The sequence below is a fragment of the Cupressus sempervirens genome, chromosome 2, assembly GCF_028749045.1.
Source record: "Cupressus sempervirens isolate cs-2001-9-10 chromosome 2, ASM2874904v1, whole genome shotgun sequence".
In the NCBI taxonomy this organism is placed as follows: Eukaryota; Viridiplantae; Streptophyta; class Pinopsida; order Cupressales; family Cupressaceae; genus Cupressus; species Cupressus sempervirens.
Window position 1 is genome coordinate 722272121 of NC_143119.1, and position 20299 is coordinate 722292419.

The 20299-nt window shown below is 40.5% G+C and overlaps 1 protein-coding gene across 1 annotated transcript in view; it reads left to right on the top strand.

Annotated features, from left to right (window-relative positions):
* The window catches only part of LOC149575415 (myosin-15-like), a 226018-nt gene that overhangs the window by 76133 nt on the left and 129586 nt on the right, over window positions 1-20299 (top strand). The window contains exons 14-16 of the mRNA XM_089815148.1: window positions 16234-16271; window positions 16965-17091; window positions 17201-17374. Coding sequence (XP_089671274.1) covers window positions 16234-16271; window positions 16965-17091; window positions 17201-17374 — 339 coding nt within the window. The remainder of the gene's footprint in view (window positions 1-16233; window positions 16272-16964; window positions 17092-17200; window positions 17375-20299) is intronic.

Consider the following 20299-nt stretch of genomic DNA (forward strand, 5'->3'; position numbering starts at 1 on the left):
ATGACACTGACTAAAGAGGGGCCATTAAACCTTTAAGTTAAATTAGCTTTTAGATGCTTTCAATAAGTGTGTTTACCATATAGGGTAAACAGATAGTTATTGCGTTTAGAGACTAGAATATGACACAGAACAAGATAGTACATTATTCATATAAGCAGACAATTCAATCACGAGTACAACAATGATGATCCATAGTTCAATCAAACGATATACATATATATCTCGAAGGGGTTACTCAACTGTCACACAACCTTTTGGATACTATCTAATCCTGTCAGCTTTTGCCAATAACATCATCCCCTTGAAAAGAAAAGCTATCTCCGGACAACAAAATGGAGACAACTAAGTACATCAAAACAAGACTAAGAAGAAGGGTATGTCCTTGGTGGTGCAGGTGTAGTTGCCTTCAACTGTGATCGTAACTTGTGCACCTACTGGGTCCAAGTGTTTTGATCTGCCTCACCCTGCATTTGAATCTCTAAAGATTTCTTCATCATCTCTACTATATTCTCGAGTGCCATCTCTTTTACTTTCGAATCCATATGTAGCCGACTGTTTGCTTGCTTTTCTTCGTCAAGCTGAGATAATAATATTGCCTTCTCTGATTCCCTTTCTTGTTTAACTGCCTCCAACTGGGCAATGAGTGCTGTTCACTCTGACTCCCAAGCTGATTGCTGTGTAGCCAACCTTGCTTCTATTGCTGCTAACCGTGTAGCTGTCTCTTCTCGAGCTCTCTTTGCTACTACCCAATTTGCCTGGCTCCTCTGTAGAGCATAGTAGGCGTCTTGACACACCTGCACTATTGCTCAGGTGTCTACTCGGCTCTCTACTATTGGCTTTCTCGCAATCCTCTCCTGTCTCATCTCCGGAGTATCCAAATTAGGCCACTGGTGTAGAGCACCAAGGCACTTGGTTTAGATTTAGATTTGGATATTTGTTTTCACCTAATTGGGCTAGAATAAACAAACCTTGGATGAAAAGTCCATGGTTGTCAAAGCAAGGCACCATTTTGTATGCCTAAGGCACTTTGTGCAATTTATAAGCAAAAGTTGCTCATTTGGCAAATTTGCGTTGTTTTGGGTGTTTTTGGTCAAGCAAGCCTAGGATTAGGTTTTTTTTTGTTGGTTTTAGGTATGTTGGAACCTTTTCCTAGAAGTGAAATCAAGTGGAAAATGCAAAAATTGCACTTTTTGTGCGAATTGCAAAGTTGTAAAAGCTACTAAAAAATGCAACTTAGTGGAAAATGTGTTATACCTATTCAATTCTTGGTTGTAACCATTGGAATAGGTCTAGGATGGATAAATACCTCATTTATGAGGTTCGAGGGGCATTATGTACGAATTGGAAGAAGTTACAAAAAATAAAATTCAGTTTGGAGCCTGATGCTCTGTTTTTTGTACGTTTCCCATACTGTATGGATTGTCAAACCTGATCAGATGATTGTTTGAGAAGGAGATTGGTCTTACCTTTTATTTTGTTTTTGGTTTCATCTTTCTAAGTGCTATATTGTTCAAGTTATTCCATTTTCAGTGAAGTAGGGTTTTTAAGACAACAATTTGGTGCATCTCTCACAAATGGCCCCTAACTACAATCTCTCTGGTTGGATTTTCATGGCCTCATGGTAGTTAGTAGGGTCGTTTTCAAGATTCCAGGGTTCCAAGATTGGAAGAGGAGTTTTGTGATTTTTCCAACCAAGCCCTAGGTCAAGTGCCTTGAAGGATTTGACCTTTTGGATGTGTTGTTTGGTGGATGGCAGGAGTTAGAGACCTGTTGGAGAGCTAAACGTTTGGAAATCACTTGGATTAGTGTTGCTGGTCATTCCTACCCCATTACCTCTTCCTTGCTTTGTAAACCAAGCCTAACCTGATCAATTAGGTCTGTGTTGCCTAGTGAAGGAAAGGGAGTGCTAGAGTGGGACTAGAACTTGATGCTTTGTGATTTGATGCAACTTTGTAAAGGGTATCGAAATATCTGATTTGTTTTGGGTCTTGTTTAGACTTTGTGAAGTTAGATCCAAAAAGCCATTTCAGGAGGGCTAATTGGGGCTCACAGGGCTACTAGGTGAAATTGGGATTTGAGGCTTTATGTAAGTGTCTGACTCAAACCAGTGGTGTAGTCTGTGTTAACTAAGTGCCCTAAGATCATTCCACACCTTAGAACCCTTGGGACAAACTTTTATGGTGTTTTCCTAGCCTTGACCTAGTTGAGGGAATTTGGTTCAAAACCCATAAAGTGGGCAATCTTGATTCCTTTTTCTTGGATTCTTAGTGAAGTTAGAGAGTTTGTTTCTTTGGTCCATTGAAGAACTTTGGTGTGCTGAAAACTTGTGAGAAGGTTGGAGTTTTTGACTGTTGGTTGATTGCAAGAGTGGGAATCCCATTTGAACCTTCTTAGTTGTGTACTTTGTATTAGGTGGTATCAGAGCCACTAAGTATCGTTTGGGAAAGAAAAGATGGCAGAGGGAGAAGATATCCCTTTGAGGATAACCAACATTGAGTTGGCAAAGATAGCAAAAGAGTAGATAGCTGAGAGGAGGGCAGTCAGAGAGGGAAATAGAGCAATCAGAAGAGAAATTGATAAGTTGAAAGGGCAAGTACGAAGAGGAGACCATGAGGAGTCTGAAGAAGAAGATGGAGATAACTTGCCTAACATGCCTGAAGATCAGAGAACCATGGTAGCAGCCCTACAGAGGGTAGGAAGAAAGGATAAAGGGGATTTACCCATGTTTAATGGAAAGTTAGAACCAAAGGCATGCATGGAATGCTTAGAGGCTCTTGAAAACCATTTTGAAGCAAATGAGATACTTGCAAATCAGAGGGTGAAAGTGGCAAAAGCCAAGTTGAAGGGGCCAACCCTAAGTTGGTGGAATTTTTTCCAAATTGAAAGGGTAGAGGAAGATAAGCAGCCCATTTCCACATGGAAGAGGATGATGGCAGAAATCATGAAGCAATTTGTTCAAGAGGACTATGAAGTGATGTTCCACAAAAGGTTGCATAACCTTAAGTAGAAGGACATGGATGTAAGTACTTATACCCAAGAATTTCATACTTCAACTCTTAGAGCTAAATTGTATGAGAATGAAAAACAAAAGCTTGCAAGGTATATTAATGGATTTAGGTACAATATACAAGATAAACTATCCTTGATGTTAGTAGAATCAGTCCATAAATGTTATCAACTTGCCCTCAGGATTGAGGAAAAACAAAAGAGAAGAGGTGAACAAAGTAGTAGAGGAAGAGGGAACTCTTTCAGAGGAAGAGGTAGATTTCATGGTAGAGGAAACTACCCAAGAAGCCAAGGAGAAACTAGCAGCAGTCAAAGTGCTGAGAATGATAGCAGCAACAAAGGTTCCTTTAGAGGAAGGAGACCTAACCAAAGAGGCAGATTTGGTGGAAGGGGAACAGGTGTCTTCTCAGAAAGGTGTTACAATTTCAATCAAGTGGGTCACCAATCTTTTAGGTGTCCAGAGAAGCAAGGATCTGTGAGCAACCCAAGTGAAAGATGAATTAACTTGTTACAAGATGAGGATGTACAAAGTAGAAGTTCTCATGCCAAGACAATAGTTCCAGAGACAGGAGAGTGCCTCATGCTAAAAAGAACTCTCTTGAAGGTGCTCACTGATAAGGAGCTACCACAAAGGTCATTGTTTAGAACCACATGCAAGGTAACTGGTAAAGTTTGTAGAGTTATTGTTGATTCTGGTTCAACTGATAATTTGGCTTCTCAGGAGATGGTAGACAAGCTAGGATTGCAAACAATACCTCATCCTTACCCTATAGAGTGTTTTGGTTGAACAAGTAGCAACATGCCTTGATTAGAGAGCAAGTGTGGATAGAATTTCATATTGGGGAGTATAAAGATAAAATTCTATGTGTTGTAACTAAGATGGATGCTTTCCATTTACTTTTAGGGAGGCCTTGGCAGTATGATGTAGATGCTAGGCATGATGGGAAACAAAACATCTATAGCATAACCAAGGATGGAGGAACTTTCACTATGAGGCCACTCCCTAATGATGGAAGCATAGGTTGACTAGTGTCATGATGGTAGGAGGTAAAAGAGTTTTTGTAGACCATTAAGGAGGAGAAAACACCATGCATTGCCATCATAGTCAAACCTAAGAAGGAAGTAAAAGTTATTTCCCAAGCCAAGAGTATGGAACATTAAGTAGAATCTAGAGAGGTCAGGGAGTTGTTGGAACAATATAAGAGTGTTGTTGTAGGCAGGGAAATAGAAAGTTTTCCACCACAGAGGGATATAAGCCATTGCATAAACGTGATACCTGGTGCTACATTGCCTAATAAGGCAACCTAAAAGCTTACCCTTGAACAAAATGCAGAATTAGCAAGGCAAATTGAAGAGTTGCTTGCTAAGGGCTTTATAAGGAAGAGTGTTAGTCCTTTTGTTGTACCTATCGTACTAGCTCCAAAAAAGGAAGATACATGGAGGCTATGTACGGATTCCAGGGCCATTAACAAGATAACCATCAGATATAGGTTCCCCATGCCAAGAATTGAAGATCTTTTAGATTGTTTAGCAGGTGCAAGTCATTATTCAAAGATGGACTTAAAGAGTGGTTACCATCAAATCAGGTTAAGGGAAGGTGATGAATGGAAAACAACCTTCAAGACAAATAAGGGACTATATGAATCGCTTGTGATGCCATTCGGTCTATCTAATGCACCTAACACATTCATGAGACTCATGAATGAAGTTTTAAAGCCTTTTATTAACAAATTTTGTGTTGTTTATCTGGATGACATTCTTGTCTTTAGCAGGAGCAAGTAGGAGCACCTAAAGCACTTGGAGCCAGTCCTTGAAAGGTTGCATAAGGAGCAATTGAAGATAAGTTGGAGAAGTGTTCATTTTTGTAGGAAGAGTTGGTGTTCCTTGGGTTCATCATTCCAAAAATTAGTTGAAGATGGATCCATCGAAGGTGGAAGCAATATTGAATTGGCCTACACCTAGGACAGCTATTGAGGTAAAAAGTTTTCATGGTCTTGCAAGTTTTTATGGACAATTTGTGAAGAACTTTAGTGTTGTTTGTGCCCCTATGATTGATAGTATAAAAGGGGGGAGGAAATGCAAATTTGTGTGGAATAATGAGGTAGATAGATCATTTGAATACCCTAAGAGGAGAGTTGCAGAGCAACCAATCTTAGCATTACAAGATTTCCACAAGGTGTTCATAGTGGAATGTGATGCTAGTAATAAGGCAATAGGAGGAGTGTTAAGCCAAGAAGGGAGGCTTGTACCCTTCATTAGTGAAAAACTGAAGCTAAACAAAAGTATTCAACTTATGATTTGGAAATGTATGCTTTGGTTCAATCCTTAAGAAAGTGGGGGCATTATCTATTGCCCAAAGAATTTATTGTTTTTACTGATAACCAAGCTCTTAGCTTCTTGAATAGGCAGGAAAAGCTGAACCACAGGCATATGAAGTGGATGGAATTCATCCAAGCTTACACCTCCATAAAACACAAGAAGGGGACAACAAATAAAGTTGCAAACACCCTTAGCAGGAGGAATTTGACTGTAAACGAGATTTAGATGAGTAACAATGGTATTAAAGCCATGAAGGACATGTATGTAGCAGATAAAGACTTCAAGGAGGCATATGAGGTTTGTCAAGCCATGAATGAAAGGTATCATATTGATTTTCCTGAGTTTATTTTACAAGATGGGCTATTATTTAAAGGTAATCAGCTTTGTGTACCTAAAGGATCAGTTTGGGAGAACATTGTCAAAGAAAAGCATTGTGGGAGTCTTGCAGGGCATTTTGGCATTGATAAGACTCTAGAGCAAGTTGGAAGATTCTTCTATTAGCCAAAGATGCAGGCAGATATTAGTAAGTTTGTAGAATGTTGTTTGGTATGTCGAAAGGCCAAAGGGAGATCATCAAATTCTGGACTGTAAACTCCTCGAAGCATACTGTAAATGCAGCCGGGCAACCGACTCGCATAAAAGATAGATCATGCTCCAGTTGTTGCACAACTGTCTCTAGTGTGCCTCTCTGTGCAGAGATCACCACTTGGCGACCTTTAGTCACCATATCAGCCAAGTATGCCTCTACATCTTCCCCCATGTCTGTCGATGATCTCGATACAAGTTGCTCCTGTGTGCCCATTGCTGTCTCAATTGCCTCTAACATCCGCTCGAAAGTGCTATTCATCGAAGGTGGAGGTGATGTCTCATCTGTACCAGTGGGGTGACTTGCCTCCTCCTGCGAAATTATAGTGTCCACCTCGTGGGGCACTTCCCCTCATAGGCAAGAGAATACTGGATGCCTGCGCTATTGGCATGACGTTAAACCTCTAACTCAGGTAAGCACTCAATTCTTGTGCTGTACTCGCCCTACTTGTATCCTCTTTGACTGGCTTGGCCAATAGTGTAGCATCTATGGTGACTACAACATTTGAACCAACTACGTCCAATCGTACCTGTGGTGCCTCTAACTATTAGGTACCTCCTCCTGTGTAGGTATCTCCATCACCCCTCATGTGTCTCCGTTGCCTCTTTTGGTAAGGCTGTAGGTAGTGATGGATGGGACTCTATCTGTGATGTAACCACTACCCCTGAAACAACTGTAGGCTCTGGGATCTCTGCAGGTACTGGCTGGGCTGCTATTGTAATTGGAGTCATGACTATGGGCTGCCTAAACTATTTGAAGCCATGGATGTGCACATCTACAGGAGCCAAATGAGATGTTGTGGAGAGGGCAGGCAATGGAAATAATAGCTTTGTTGCAGTGATTACTTTGACCTCCTCATTGTCTTCCATTTGTGTGCTATCCTCATCCTCTTCATTTGTCTCATTGGTATCTTCAGCTGATGTGTCCCGCCTGCCACTATTTGTGTTTCTTGCTTTGAGCCTGCGTCTAACTCCTGCCTAAGTTGCTTATGCCCGACTGTAGTCTTCTGCCCACCTGGTGTGTCTAAATGCTTCCGTTGCATAATGGGTTGCTCACTTGAAGTGAGTGGGCCAGGCTTGACCTCTAGCCTGTCAATGGGAATCATTCGTGTTGTATCATCGAGGAACAAGTATTGTTGTCCAATTGTACACGTTCCCATTCATGATTTCGTTCATCATTGCTACTTGCGGAAAGTAAATATGTAACGTGCGATTCAATCCTGTGAGCATGCACTTAACCAAGTCCATCAAGCAATGCCACTCTCCCTCTTGAATGTTGGATTTTTTCAATCCTCTGCCTTTAGAAGTGTCCATTAATGCTTATTTTCTAGCTGAGATAGTTTGCTACACACCAGCTCTATCAGGCACGCCTTTGCCTCTCAACTCAAAATTCTTAGGTTTGCCATCAATCTTCCTGCCTCCTTGTGCATGTCTGGGTATGCCAAATACCCTCGTAAAGTCTGCTGCCTTGAAAGAAATTACCAAGGCCCGACCTAGGTATGAAATGAGCTTGTTCTAGAAAACTCGTCATAAGTGTATCATCGTGCATAGAAAGCTCTCATCCTCTTGAATGCAGAAGGCCGACATTCGGATTGCCCATTCCACCTATGCCTTTTTTATGTTGTTCTTTGCCGCGTGATCATCAGGGGTATCTTACCCTCATTTCTTGCACTCCAACCTATTTTAGGGCTTCAAATGGTATGTTTTGAGGTGTGAGATGCACTGTTGCAACTGTCTGTGCTTGTGCTTGCCGTTTGCCCTTCTTTTTGCTCAAGCTCGTGCCTCTTGCAACGCGAACGCTTGAGGGTAATATCTCCACATTCTTATTCATCCTTTTATTGGTAGCTGAAACCTCTTCCAACTTCTTCTTCCAGACTCCTAGCCGACTCCATAACTATCGTCTCATTTGTCTTTTTGTGTGCAATAAGTGGTGAGGGTGGTTTACTTCTCCAATGAAGTGGCTCCTCACAACTCCTTCGTGCAACTCCTTATTGTTAAGGTGTTATGACAAATATGCTTTGAAAGGTTTCCACTAAATTTGTCGTACGGTTCAATTCAATTCCCTACCTTGCGTGAGTAATGAGATAAATTTAAACCTTTACTGCCCTTGGCGATGATCCTCTTGCGAGGCTCTACTGGACTTGCTAACCAATTCTTTATAAACTCCTTCAGCCGTTGTCTCCTTAGTATGTCATATGATGTACAGTGTTGCCTATGCTTAATGGCGATGTCTTCTCTTAAGGCCATATAGTGTGCTCCTTCAGCTATTTTGTGTTTCTCTTGTTTATGAGGTGTCCTTCAAAGGTTATGTAGTCATTTGTGTTGATCATTCATCAATTGTCCAACTTGCTTTTAAGGTGTGCAAACTTATGATCCCTACAACTTGGAGGATACCGTCTGTCGGCCGGTACCTATCTCCTAGCCTGCGTATGATCTTGATGCTTCGATCACACACTATCCATAAGTTGCTTACTTTTATAGTTTCCAAGCCGTACGGTTTACATTTTTTCATCTATAGTTCGGATGTTCTCCAAATGCCTTCTTAGCTTTCTTGTCTTGTATGACCATACGATGTTTGCTTACGTATGCAATTATTTCACTTGTGCCTCTGCCTTGGTTGTACGGTTGTACGACATGCTTTGATTTCTTTAAGTTCTGTATGACTTGTGTTTAAAGAGTCATGTAGGTGGCTTTTGTATGGGCCACACAGTGTTTCAAAACCATTTCTTCCTTCGTCATACAATGTTTGCAGGAACGCCTTACAGGTGACTGTACGATATGATTGGTTATGGACAAATGTGTCCCTTAAATGCCTATGAGTTGTTTTCGTGGCCATACGGTTGGACCATGATAGTTCATGGCTAATTACTGTCTTAAAATAATCTCCTTAACATAATCCAAATTTTTCGTACTTCCCTCCTCATTCTCTTCTCATGCTGACTTCATATAATTCTATCTCTCTTATAATAATAATAATAATTATTCTTATCTATACTATTATTATTATTAATTTATCTATTTATTATTCATATTCCATTTGAATCGTTTGTTCGGGTGTCATCATCTCCGTGGGCTTCATTTTTTGATGGTAAATTTTTAGTTTTGAACCATTTATTGGGTCGGCCACTTCCTATCCAACGTCCACAATTTGATCGCTTCATTGTTGTTAACTTCACGGATCTTATGTGGTCTGACCCACTTCACCTTGAATTTAGTGGGTTTGATCTTATTACGCCTATATAATTACAGTAGTAGTTGACTGGACATGAATTTATTTTGTTTCAAATGTTTGTTGTACCAAACCTTGCGCCTAAGCTGTGAAATCTTTGTAGCCCATTGTGCTTATAGTCTCTGTTCGTCGATCTTATTTAGTTTGTATAGCCTCTCCGTGAGACTCTCCATGTCTCCCAACTTATTCTCAATTGCTATTCGTAAGCTTGGTACCATAAACTCTGTTGGTACCATGACCTCCTGACCATACATTAACTGGAATGGGGTGTGTCCCATGGTGACCTTGTAGGAAGTATGGTATGCCCATAATGCCGATGACAACTTTTCTTCCCAATCTTCGCCTTCAACACTGCAAGATTTATAAATAACTGAAACTAAGATTTTGTTTGTTGACTTTGCTTGCCCATTCTCTCTTGAGTAGTATGGGCTCGAAAGGGAATGGTAGTTTTTAAATTCTGTTGTAAGTAGTCTGATGACATGGTTGATAAATTGTCCTTCGCGGTCACTTGTCAGCTGGATTGGGATGCCATACCTTGTAATTATTTGTTCATAGATGAATCTGGCCTTACTTAGTGCAGAGTTATCTGGTAAGGCCTGTGCCCCTACCCATTTTGTGAGATACTTCGTTGCTACGACGATGTATCGACATCTATGAGCTTTGCTCACCTTCAGGGGTCCGACAAAATCTAGTTCTCATTGTTTGAATAGTTCTTGCGCATGTGAGGGGTTTATTGGCATAAATTCTCTTTTTAGTGGCTTTCCGACTCTCTGGCATGTTTCACATCCAACGACTCACTCTTTGGCGTCGTTGTGCACGGTAGGTTGCCATAATCTTGCGAGAAGTATCTTTCATGCAGTTTTGTCTGGTCCCATATGTTAGCCTACGGGACCTTCATGTGCCTCTTTTAATACTCTCGGTATTTCCTCCTCGAGAACACATCGCCGCAGGATTTGGTCAGGTCCCATCTTGTATAGTAGCCCGTTGATCAACTGAAATGTTTGACTCCTCAGTACGAGTTTCCTTTGCTTGTTTGGTTGCATTTCCCTAGGGAACTGACCTGTTGAAAGATACTTTCCGATACTTGCGTACTAAGATGGAAGTATGGTGATCTGGAACAATTGTGCGTCCATAAAGTCATCATTGACTCCCTGAGGTGGTTCCCTTGACTTGATTCTAGAGAGGAGATTTGTGCTCTCGTGGCTTTTTCTAGGACTTACTACAATCTTAAATGTGAGTTCCTATAAGAGAAGTAACCATCTACTTAGCTGTTCCTGAATGATTGGTTTATTCACCAAGTATAGCAAAGCTTAATGGTCTACGTAGAACATGAACGAGGTCGCTAGTAAGTACTGCTTGAACTTCTTCACAATATACACCATTTTGAGAGCTTCCCTCTTCGCTGTGCTGTAGTTCATTTGAGGTTTCGACAAGAATCTACTTTCAAAGTACATTGGGTGGTCTAGTCCATGATCACCTCTTTGTGCGAGTGTTGCTATAATTGCAAAATTTGATGCATCAACATGTACGTGGAACTCTTGTCCCAGTTTGGGTAAGCCAAAAAAGGTGCTGCGACCCGTCTTGTTTTCAACTCCTGAAAGGTTTCATTTGGTTTTGCTTCTCACTTGTAGGGTTCCCCCTTGCAAGTAAGTTTGTCGAATGGGTAAGACACTTTGGTAAATTTTTTAATGAACTTCTTGTAGTACCCGATGTGTCCCAGGAATGATTTCACTTCGATTACGTTTGTCAAAGGTGGCATTTCTAGTATCACTCAGACCTTATTCGGGTCTGTCTTCAAGCATGCCTTGCATACGATGTGTCTTAACAGTTTTCCTTTGGGCACCATGAATTTGCATTTCTTAAGATTTAATGCTAGTCGTGCGCGTTTGCATCTCTCCATACACTCCTTGAGTTCGGTTAGGTGCTTGTTCTCAGCGCGGTGCTTGTTCTCTGCGCTGAAAACTTACCAATCGTCCAAGAAAGCCTTGAAGTTCCCTACTCACATCTTGTCAAAGATGTGCAGGATGATCCTTTGAAATGTTTTTGAGGTGTTGCACAAATCGAACAACATCCGCTTGTAGGCGTAAACTCCATCTTCCACCACAAAGGTTATTTTCAGCTTATATTTCGTGCCTGGCAACTTCCTCCAAAATGCTATCATTGAATGGTATTGGGAATGGATCCTTAGTTGTTATTGTGTTCAAACAACATAAATCCACACATATTCTTATTTGAGTGGTATCCTTTTTTAGTGAGATTATGATTGGATACACCCACTCACTTGTCTGTACTCGAAAGATAATGCTTGCATCAAGCATTTGGTTAATTTCATCCTTGACCCGTGCAGCGTAGTTTTTATTCATCCAGTATGGTCGCTTCCGTAGGTTTACCGTATAGGTAAAGAAAATGAACGCATATAGACAATGAACACGAACAGCAAAATTATATTCGCAATAGTAGATGAATGATGATTTACAATGATCCCAGACGGGATATAAATACTATCGCCGAACCTTCCCGAGGGAGCCCGTTGGCCACAAATATTCTATCCGCTACAAGCTATCTACCCGTCGGCTACAAAATAGAAAACACCGCTGGAACCATCCAGTCGGCTAACACCATGCCCCCCAAAAAAACAGTCGTCTCCTGACGACTAACAAAATTAGGAGACAACTTACAGACCACAGAAGAAATACTAGAGAGAAGGGGGCGTCCCCGAAGTGTGCTGCTGGCAACATAACTCGTACACCTGCTCTGTCCTGATGCGGAGATTTGTCTGAATCTGAGAATTAACTTCGACGGCCTCCTTTAAAAAAAGCGCCGCATCCATGGCCTGCGTCCTAGCTAACTGCATCTCATGCTCAGCCGCATCCTTATCTCGAACCGCTGCCTCCATACCTTGCTTAGCGACGTCTCTCTCCTGCACCGTTGCTGCCAAATTTGCCAGTAGTGCTACCCGCTCTGTGGCCCATGCTGCCTGCTGGTCGACCAAGTCGGCAGCTAGCTTCTGTCTAGCCTCAGTCTCAGCTGCCAATGATCTCTCTGCTGCAACCCATTGATCAATTGAAACATACGACTCTTGATTATCAACTTGCGCCTATCATTCGGTGACATCCCCGTGGGAAACTGTTCTGTTGACAGGTACTCGCCAATACTCCTGTACCATTTCGGTAGTACGCCAATCTGAGTATAGTGGTGAGTATTCTCTCCTGTCACACGGGTGACCTGAGTTCGATCCCCGACAACGGCGCCAAATGTTTACCGTACAGGTAAAGAAAATGAACGCATACAAACAATGAACACGAACAACAGAATTATATTCGCAATAGTAGATGAATGATGATTTACAATGATCCCAGATGGGATATAAATACTACCGCCGAACCTTCCCGAAGGAGCTCGTCGGCCACAAATATTCTATCCGCTACAAACTATCTACCCGTCGGGTACAAAATAGAAAAAACCGCCGGAACCATCCAGTCGGCTAACACCGCACGAGTACTGTTCGTTGTATTAGTGGGATGCAGTGGACACACAATTCTAGTAGCACCCCCTTCAAGTCTTTGTATGTCTACGCAAAAACATCCTTGTACTCCTTGAATATTTTGAATGTTGCTACTCTTAAAACAGGATTCTATTCATCTCCCACAAAAATGTTTTTTGGGTTAGTCTTGTCTCCTAAGTTTATAGTCTTCACCAAGGGTTCTTAATATATAATAGGTTTCTCTTCGCTAAATGTATGTGTAGTTGTTTCATCTATTGGTGCCTCCTCTTCCTTGAATTCTCTGTATTCTGTCGGAAACTTATTTTTTCCATCCTTGTTATTTCCTTGGAAAAAGCTAATAGTCCTCCATTTACTAATGGAATAAGCCATTCAATGAGTCTAAGTCATCATCGTGTCCTCCTTCTAGTTTCATGATTCCTTCCTTATTAGGTTCCATACTCTTCTTTCCTTCGTCGTCTCCCTTTTCACCTTCGGAGTTCGACAAGGATACCACATCTCACACCATTTGGGTGTGTTGGTCAATTATGAACTTGCGACTCCCTCTTTCCATCAAAAGGGTGTTCCTCTTCCAGTCATGTTTTACTTTTGCTTGTACTAGCTAGCCCCATCCGAGGATGGCATCGTAACCTTTCCTTTTTAGTGGCATGACCACAAAGTTGAGTATGAAGGGTTGTGTCCCTATTGTTACAGTCTGTGCCATTAAAGTCCTGAGGGGTTTGATTAGGTGTTGGTTGGCGCTAAGCAGTTGGAATGTAGATGGCCATAGAGTTGGTTGTCCCAACTTCTTCCACATTTCCTTAGGTAAAACATTTACGCCTGACCCTCCGTCCATAATAGTGTCCGTGAGGATGGTCTTGAGGATACCCATCTCCACTACCGCAGGGTGTCTCCCTGTGTTCAGTGCGAGTAGCATTGGGTTTGTTGTGGGAGCTTCGCTTCCACCATTGGTGTTCTTCCTTGGTCCTTCCGCCGTCTTTGGGGATGGTGTCATGTTTAAGATTGATGCTTGTAATTGAGGCATTGCAAGGTTGTTTAATATCATACGAACCTGAGCTTCTTGCCATATAATGTTATGTTTTCCCTGGTTCCTCCTTGAGGTACTCGCAATGTCATTCTTTTTTGTTCATTCGACCACCATCTCCTTTTCTATTTCTACTTTTGCTTGTTTCGTCCTTTTCTTGTTGTCTTTAGGATCTAGGTATGTTGCCTTTTTCGCTTGTGTGCGAGTAACTGCTAATGTTTCTTCATAGCATCTTTGTATAGTCAATAGGTTCACCCTGGGCTTGGGGCATTTCGAGTCTTTGTGGTTTCCAGGACCACACCATTTGCACTATAGTTGCAGTGTTCCCTTCATGGTACAATCTCTTGCGAAGTGGCCCCATAGATTGCATGCGCGACATTGTATCATTGGCCATCCAGTTTGATCATATTGTATTTGATTGCGGCCCCCGTTATTGTTGTTATTGATGCTGCCTTCTCTTCCGCGTTGATTGTTGTTTCAATACTCTCTTGAAGTTGTCGTGTCATTGTTTATATTTGTTCCTACAACTCCCGAGGTGGACACTTCTTGCGTCAGTAGCACTTGCTAGTAACCTTTTGTTTTCATATTGAATGGACATTCTATGGTAGAATGTGCAGCAATCTGGCAGATTATGCAAAACTGGTTCTTGGGGCAAATGCCCTTTGTATGGCCTTCTTCCTCGTAGTCTGTACACCATAGTTCCCCTTTTGTGTTTTGCTTCCCATTTTTTAATTCTTTCATCATACATAACATATCTTTTTGTAATGATCGAATCTTTTTATTCGATTCTTCATCACTACTTTCAGAGGATCAGTATTCCAAGTAAGAAGATATGCTCTTCTTCTTTTCCCTTGTTTTGTGTTCTCTTTCTAAATCTATTGCCTGGTTATATGCATCAATGTATGATGCCTAGGGTACTATTTTCATCTTTTTCTATAGTGTTCGTCGTATCCCTTCAACAAACCATCCTTTCTTCAACCCATCGGCTGGTGGGATTTCCATCTTTCCCACCAGCTCTTTCAGTCTCCTTGCGTATCCACGGACTATCTCATTCTAACCTTGCTTTGTACAATAGATTTTTGCTACGATCTCATTGTCCTCCCTTAGTAGTCAGGATTCTGTTGTAGATTCTTTCTTGAGTTCTACCTGTGTGGCTAGCTTCTTTTGGTCAATGTTTGAAAACCAATCGATTGCTACATCTCTTAGGGTAGTTCGAAGCTGATGGATTTAGTCATCTTTGTGCATTACGCCATTCGTAGTCCATATCGTTTCACACATTTTACAGTGTTGAACTAGGTTGACCGTTTCGTCGCCAGTAAATTTTATTCTCTTCGGCCCTGCCATCATTAGCTTATGTTTTGTTCTAGTTGACTTTTGTGCTTGTAGCGCACTTGCGTTGTTCTGAGCACTTGTGTTGTTCTGCGTACCCACATTGTTCTGCACAACCACATTATTCTGTACAACTGCGTTATACTATGCCGGTGTGATGAGTTATAACAACCGAGTTGTTCGATTATCAAATTGTATCCTTTCGTCTGATGTGTCAAGGATGAAGAGTTCAACCCACGCTCATGCTCCTTTGACACCTCAAGCCATGTCGGTTCCTTCTCTTTCATCTGGATTCTTCACCCTTGGCGTATACAACTCCGAGAATTTGTCCCTTGATTCTTCGATCAACCTTAGTCTTTGGAACTCTTCCCTTGTCTCTTCTATCAAGTCCTCTCATGGATGATTAGCTGAATGCACTTCTTCGGTTAGTGCTCTCATGGCACCGTGGTCACCTTCAGTGACACCTCCTCGGTACCTGTACCTTCGTTCTGCTTGTGTGCAAATTAATGCTTCATGTGCTGTGCGTACATCATCGTTTTCTTTTCTTTTATTTCATTCCTTATTAGGTAAATTCGGCATCAATCTTCAAAACACATCTTTGATACCAGGTTTGATAGGCAACAATGCCAAATGTTTACCGTACAGGGTAAATGGATAGTTATTGCATTGAGGGACTAGTATATGACACAGAACAATATAGTACTTTATTCATATAAGTAGAGTATACAATCACGAGTACAAAAATGATGATCCATAGTTCAATCGGACGATATGCATATATATATCTGGAAGGGGTGACTCAACCGTCACACAACCTTTCGGATGCTAACTAATTCCGTCGGCTTTAGCCAATAACAAATTGAAATGTAGCTGCCACTTGCTTTTGCAACATATATTTCTCCTAAGCACATCAGTCCCCAAATTAGTCTCATAACATGAAGAGGCCATGAAATATTTCCACAATATTAGGGATGCATGGTATGCTCAGAACATTTCTTTAATCATTATGTATCTGCACAGATTATCCAAAAGATTGCTCCCAAATGGTATACACTTTCAATACTTTTAAGCGGACAAACAGTTTTAACTCTCTATTTGATCTGTTGAAAGTCATGTTATTGAGTTCATTTTTTCCCACCTAATTGTTCATGTTCTTTTTGGTTTTTGGAGCATACATTTCTTCCCTTATCTATTTGGTTGTGCATTCGTCTTACATTTTCCTCTAAATTTGATTTGCAGAAACCTATTGGCATTATTGCACTCTTAGATGAATCATGGTAAGTTCTGTGGATTGTACTCTGGTTTCAAATATTATTTCACTTGAAATTGTCTAATTGGTCTTTGACGCATTCCTGATAAACCATTTTAAGATAATGTATTTTGGCATCTAACGTCTTTAATTTTTGTTGCTACAAGATGTGTTTACTTTGTCTATTATTTGAAATTATATTGACTTGTTGAAAAACTACCATAATTGTCGCTGGCAGCAAGAGTATGTCTACTATTTTGATTTTTTTTTTTCAATATGATAATTGTTATTGGCAGAAAGAGTATGCGTATTATTGAAAGTTGTGTTGAATATCATAATTGATATTGGCAGCATGAGTTCGTTTTCTATATAAAATTATGTTCACTTGCATCTAGATACTGTAATTTTTATTTAAGTGGCAAGAGCTTGGAGTGTTTACAAGACATGGTACATTATGTTCAAGGGCATATAATGAACGGATCTGGTTTCGAAACTTGATAATTATTTAAAATTATGTGGACCGACTCACAGTCCTTCCTGTAGGTTTTTAGTATCTGTATTCTTCTGACCTGTTTATTACTAATAGTGTTGTTCATAAAATACATTCTGCAGTGTCTTTTCTCATATCTTGGACATAGCAAGCATCTATAGTTTAGGTTTTATCCTTTCTTTTAAGTAGAAACTAGTTTTTCATTTGATCTTTTTTTATTCAATGGTGCAGCATGTTCCCAAAATCTACCAGTGAGACATTTGCAACTAAGCTATTTCAGAACTTTCTGAATAATCACCGTTTTAAGAAGCCAAAGCTAGCACAATCAGATTTTACAATTTCTCATTATGCTGGTGAGGTATGCTGAGCTAGTTTTAGTATTCCTTATTGTGTTTTTCATGGTTCCTTTTATGTTTTCATGATTTTTGGGTTTGTGTAAAGAACATTTGCTATTTATGTATGCTCAGGTCACATATCAGACGGATCTTTTCCTAGAGAAAAACAGAGACTACATTGTTGTGGAGCACAACCATTTGTTGTCGTCTTCAAAGTGCACTTTTGTCTCTAGTCTTTTTCCTTCTTTGCCCCAACATTACTCAAAATCTTCCTACAGATTTTCTTCTGTTGCAACACGATTCAAGGTAAGTTTTTATAACAAATCAGGCTAGACTTTGCATGGTCTCTAGCATTGGATTGAAAAAGCAACAATAAATCATATGGGATTAGTTAAACAATTCTTTTATATCCTCCTTTTTACTTAATTATATCATTGTGGAATTTAAACAATTCTTTCATGTCTCTTTTTTCTTCCACCGATAGTTGGCCCAAGTTTTTTATCGCATTTTTATCCTTGCAGACCAATATTTACATAATTACACAGTATTATTGTAGCATTGCATATTGTCTTTTATGTCATTTTATAATTGCATTCAATCTAATCCTCATTGCATATCCATTCATTGATAAAACTAATTTATTAATATAGCATAGTTATTATCTAATTCTATATGCTTCAATTATACGTGAATGCATATAGCTTTGTATTCTCCTTCAAAGATCAATATTGTTATATTCATTATTATTTATTATCCCTGTGTGTTGTCTTATATATATCATTATGATCTTTTTTTTTAATATCATGTCTTTTAGCATTATTATTATCTTATGCACTGTAATGGAGAGCTATATCACATATCAACAATCAGTAGATATAGAACTTTCATTATACTTTTTCTTTAATAATTATAAAAATAATCCTCTTTACTATTATCATCAAATGGCATCATTATGTAGTCACGATAGATCAGATTTTTGTATATTCCACCGTTTTTTACTGCTTTATGTTTATATTAGACATCAATATTTTGATTGTGTATATTTTCTAAGTTTTAGTAATTATTTTAATGAGATTATGTTTATACCTGAAGATTCTCTTTTCATATCTATATATTTTCACTAATAGATTATTTTACACTGATTCAAATTGTGATTAAATATCTATGCTTTGTATTTTTTAATTTGTCTTTTTTCCTCATCTTACTCGTGTTTATAGTCCTCTAGTCTATTTAAAGGTATTGTTTTCAGTCCACATCATTAGTCTCCTCTATTTGATGAAGGGTTACTGAGTGGCTGGGAACACCAAGGAAAGAGCGTTATTGAATCTTGAAGGACTCTGCCTTGGGCTTCTTCCTCCCCATGCTCTTTAACAGAGTGGTGTGCACAATTTTTCTTGACACTTGGTCGAGGCATGTGATCTATTCAATATATAAGGCAGGGGTGACTTCAAACCCAAGCAATTATAAGATCATCATGATTGGCCACAACTTTGCCAAGCTTTACGCCACTGTGCTGAACACTATCTTATCTAGCGAGCTCGGCATGAAACTTTGTTGTGCTAGATGTTAGGTAGGGTTTAACACAAATTTCGAAACCATGGACCACATCTTCATGCTACCAGCTATTATTAAGGAGGCTCAATTTCACTCGACGAAAGTCTACTATTGCTTTGTAGGCTTTTGCAACGCCTTTGATTCCATCCCTCGGAGGGCCCTTTTCCAAAGGCTTAGAGTTATCAGGATTTTTGAGATTTTGCTAACAACTATAATGAGGCTCTACAAGATTGTTGTGGGGAGGTTTTAGACTCCAAAGGGTTTCTCCGATCCCATCCATAGCACCATTGGTGTGAAGCAGGGCTGCCCTATCTCACCCACCCTTTTTGGCATCTATATTGATGAGCTCAAGGCTTTTCTTAGAGACTTCTTGCTCCCCAGAGATGGCTGTTACTGGCATTAGGTTTTGATCTCCATCCTTTTCTTTGCGGATGATGTGGTTCCTTTGGTCTTGTCTCCTAAGGGCTTTCAAAGGCTTCTCGATGGGCTTGCTTCTTTTTGTGACTTAGGCCAGTTGGTTGTGAACTTGGGTAAGACTTGGGCCATGGTCTTCAATTGTTTGTCAACCTCACATCTAAACTTATATTTTCAGGGGCAAGAGGCTGAGATTGCTTCATCTTATACTTATCTCAGGGTTAAGTTATTTGGACCCTGCTTCAGCTTGAGATTTGTGATCCAGCCCAGGATCAACAAAGGTTTGGGCTCCCTTGTCATGTGGGGGAGGCAATGCTTTAGACACCACTTTTAGGACACTTCTTCTATGTTGTCCCTCTTGGACTCCTTAGTCAGAGCTACTGTGCTTTATGGTTCTGTGGTGTGGGGTCCCTCCTCCTTGACTTAGATTGGCCCTCGATTGAGTGGGTTCAGACGCTTTTTCTTCGGCATATCATCATATGTCATCTATCCACTCCACACAATCTTTGCTGAGTTTGGTCCTCATCCCTTTAGGCTTGGGGCCATCTTTGATTTGATATGGTATCTTCACTACCTTCGTGGTTTTGCGGATTCTGTTGAGGGTCGCAACCGGTGCTGCTCTTTCGTTGCTGTCATTGCTTTAGATACTACCACCAAGGACCATTGCTGGTGCGCTTGGGCCACCGCGTTGTTGAGATCTACAGGGATTGAGACTAATCGCCTCGCCCCTTTCAATTTCCGTTGGATGCTCTTGTTCACCTCCTTCCCTCGCGACAGGAGTTGAACGGGCATGTCAAATTGGACATTTACAGACATTACATTCTCACGACCTGGAGCTTGGGGGGCTTCGTCCAAGGATGACCTTTTGTGTAGATGATATCCAGGATGGAATTATCACATGCCTTGGCTATTTCTTTTGGCGTTGGAGCCATGCCCTGCGTATCCGTAGGTTCCTTCCATGTTAGTTCCCACAGGGTTCGGATCTAGACTGATCTTCACATTGATATAGATGATCGGATTTGGCAGTTATATTCTTTGGTTGATGCCAAAATGAAGATCCACTTCATTTTTCGGTGCCCCATCAAGTATGAGATTAGAGGGAGGCTCCACCGTTTGTTTAGAGAGTGTTGTTCCCTCTCCACTTTTTTCAGTTACACGGATTAGAGGTGCCTCCCGCTTTATCTCTGTTAGGCGTCATAGCTCCACGACCACACTTTGCAACTCCTTTTTCCATAACACTAGGCTTCTGCCCAATGTATCATG